The 846-nt window shown below is 56.5% G+C and overlaps 1 protein-coding gene across 1 annotated transcript in view; it reads left to right on the top strand.

Moving 5' to 3' along the window:
- Positions 1-754, top strand: part of EAH_00060910 (hypothetical protein, conserved) — a gene marked incomplete at both ends in the record, with an annotated part of 5,611 nt that extends 4,857 nt beyond the window's left edge. The window contains one exon of the mRNA XM_013397049.1: positions 5-754. Coding sequence (XP_013252503.1) covers positions 5-754 — 750 coding nt within the window. The remainder of the gene's footprint in view (positions 1-4) is intronic.
- Positions 755-846: the final 92 nt, after the last annotated feature.

Here is an 846-nt window from a genome sequence, read left to right as displayed (position 1 = left end):
GCAGCAGCAGCAACTCGAGCAGCAGCAGCAGCAGCAGCAGCAGCAGCAGCAGCAGCAGCAAGACTTCAGACGAAGAAGCACTATGGGGAATGGGGTGGCCTCTGCTGCGAATTTTTTTTCGTCTTTATTAGCTAAAGGAGGTGCAGCAGGAGCTGCTGATACACCTAAAAACCCAGCAGCAGCAGCAGCAGCAGCAGCAGCAGCAGCACCGGCAGCAGCAGAGTCAGCATATGCAACAGATGGAGCAGCAACAGCAGCAGACAGCCCCACAGAGGATCGCTCGCACAGATCGCGGGACAGCAGCAAGATGGAAGGTGACAGCGCGTGTGCTTCTGGAGCAGCAGCAGCAGCAGCAGCAGATGCTGCAGCATCCGCTGCAGCAGCAGAAGCAGAAGCAGCAGCAGCAGAAGCAGCAGCAGCAGCAGCACGGGGTGATTCTTCTTCTTGGGGGACGCAGAAGGAGGCGCTGCAGGCGCTGCTGAAGCAAAGACTGCAGCAAGCGAAAGACACATCTTATGCTAAGATTTCTTCTCTTGGGTCTTCTATTAAAAGCTTCTCGCTTAAACATCCTTCAAACAAACAGCAGCAGCAGCAGCAGCAGCAGGGGGGAGAAGGGACGGGGAGGAAGGATGCTGAGCAGCAGCAGCAGCAAAGCGAATCCGCGGGAGCTGCAGAAGTAACTGCAACAGAAACTGAAGCACAGCAGCAGCAGCAGCAGCAGCGTGAAGCGAGTTCCCAGGCTGATAGAAATGCTGTAGATGTTTGCGGCTTATCGCACCAGCAGCAGGTGTGTCTCTGCTGCTGCTGCTGCTGCTGCTGCTGGTGCTGGTGCAGGATCAGCTGCAG

Source organism: Eimeria acervulina, genomic scaffold (assembly GCF_000499425.1).
Source record: "Eimeria acervulina Houghton genomic scaffold, Eah_scaff1546, whole genome shotgun sequence".
In the NCBI taxonomy this organism is placed as follows: domain Eukaryota; phylum Apicomplexa; class Conoidasida; order Eucoccidiorida; family Eimeriidae; genus Eimeria; species Eimeria acervulina.
The sequence above is the reverse complement of the archived record's forward strand: the minus strand, read 5'-3'. Positions and strand labels throughout refer to the sequence as shown.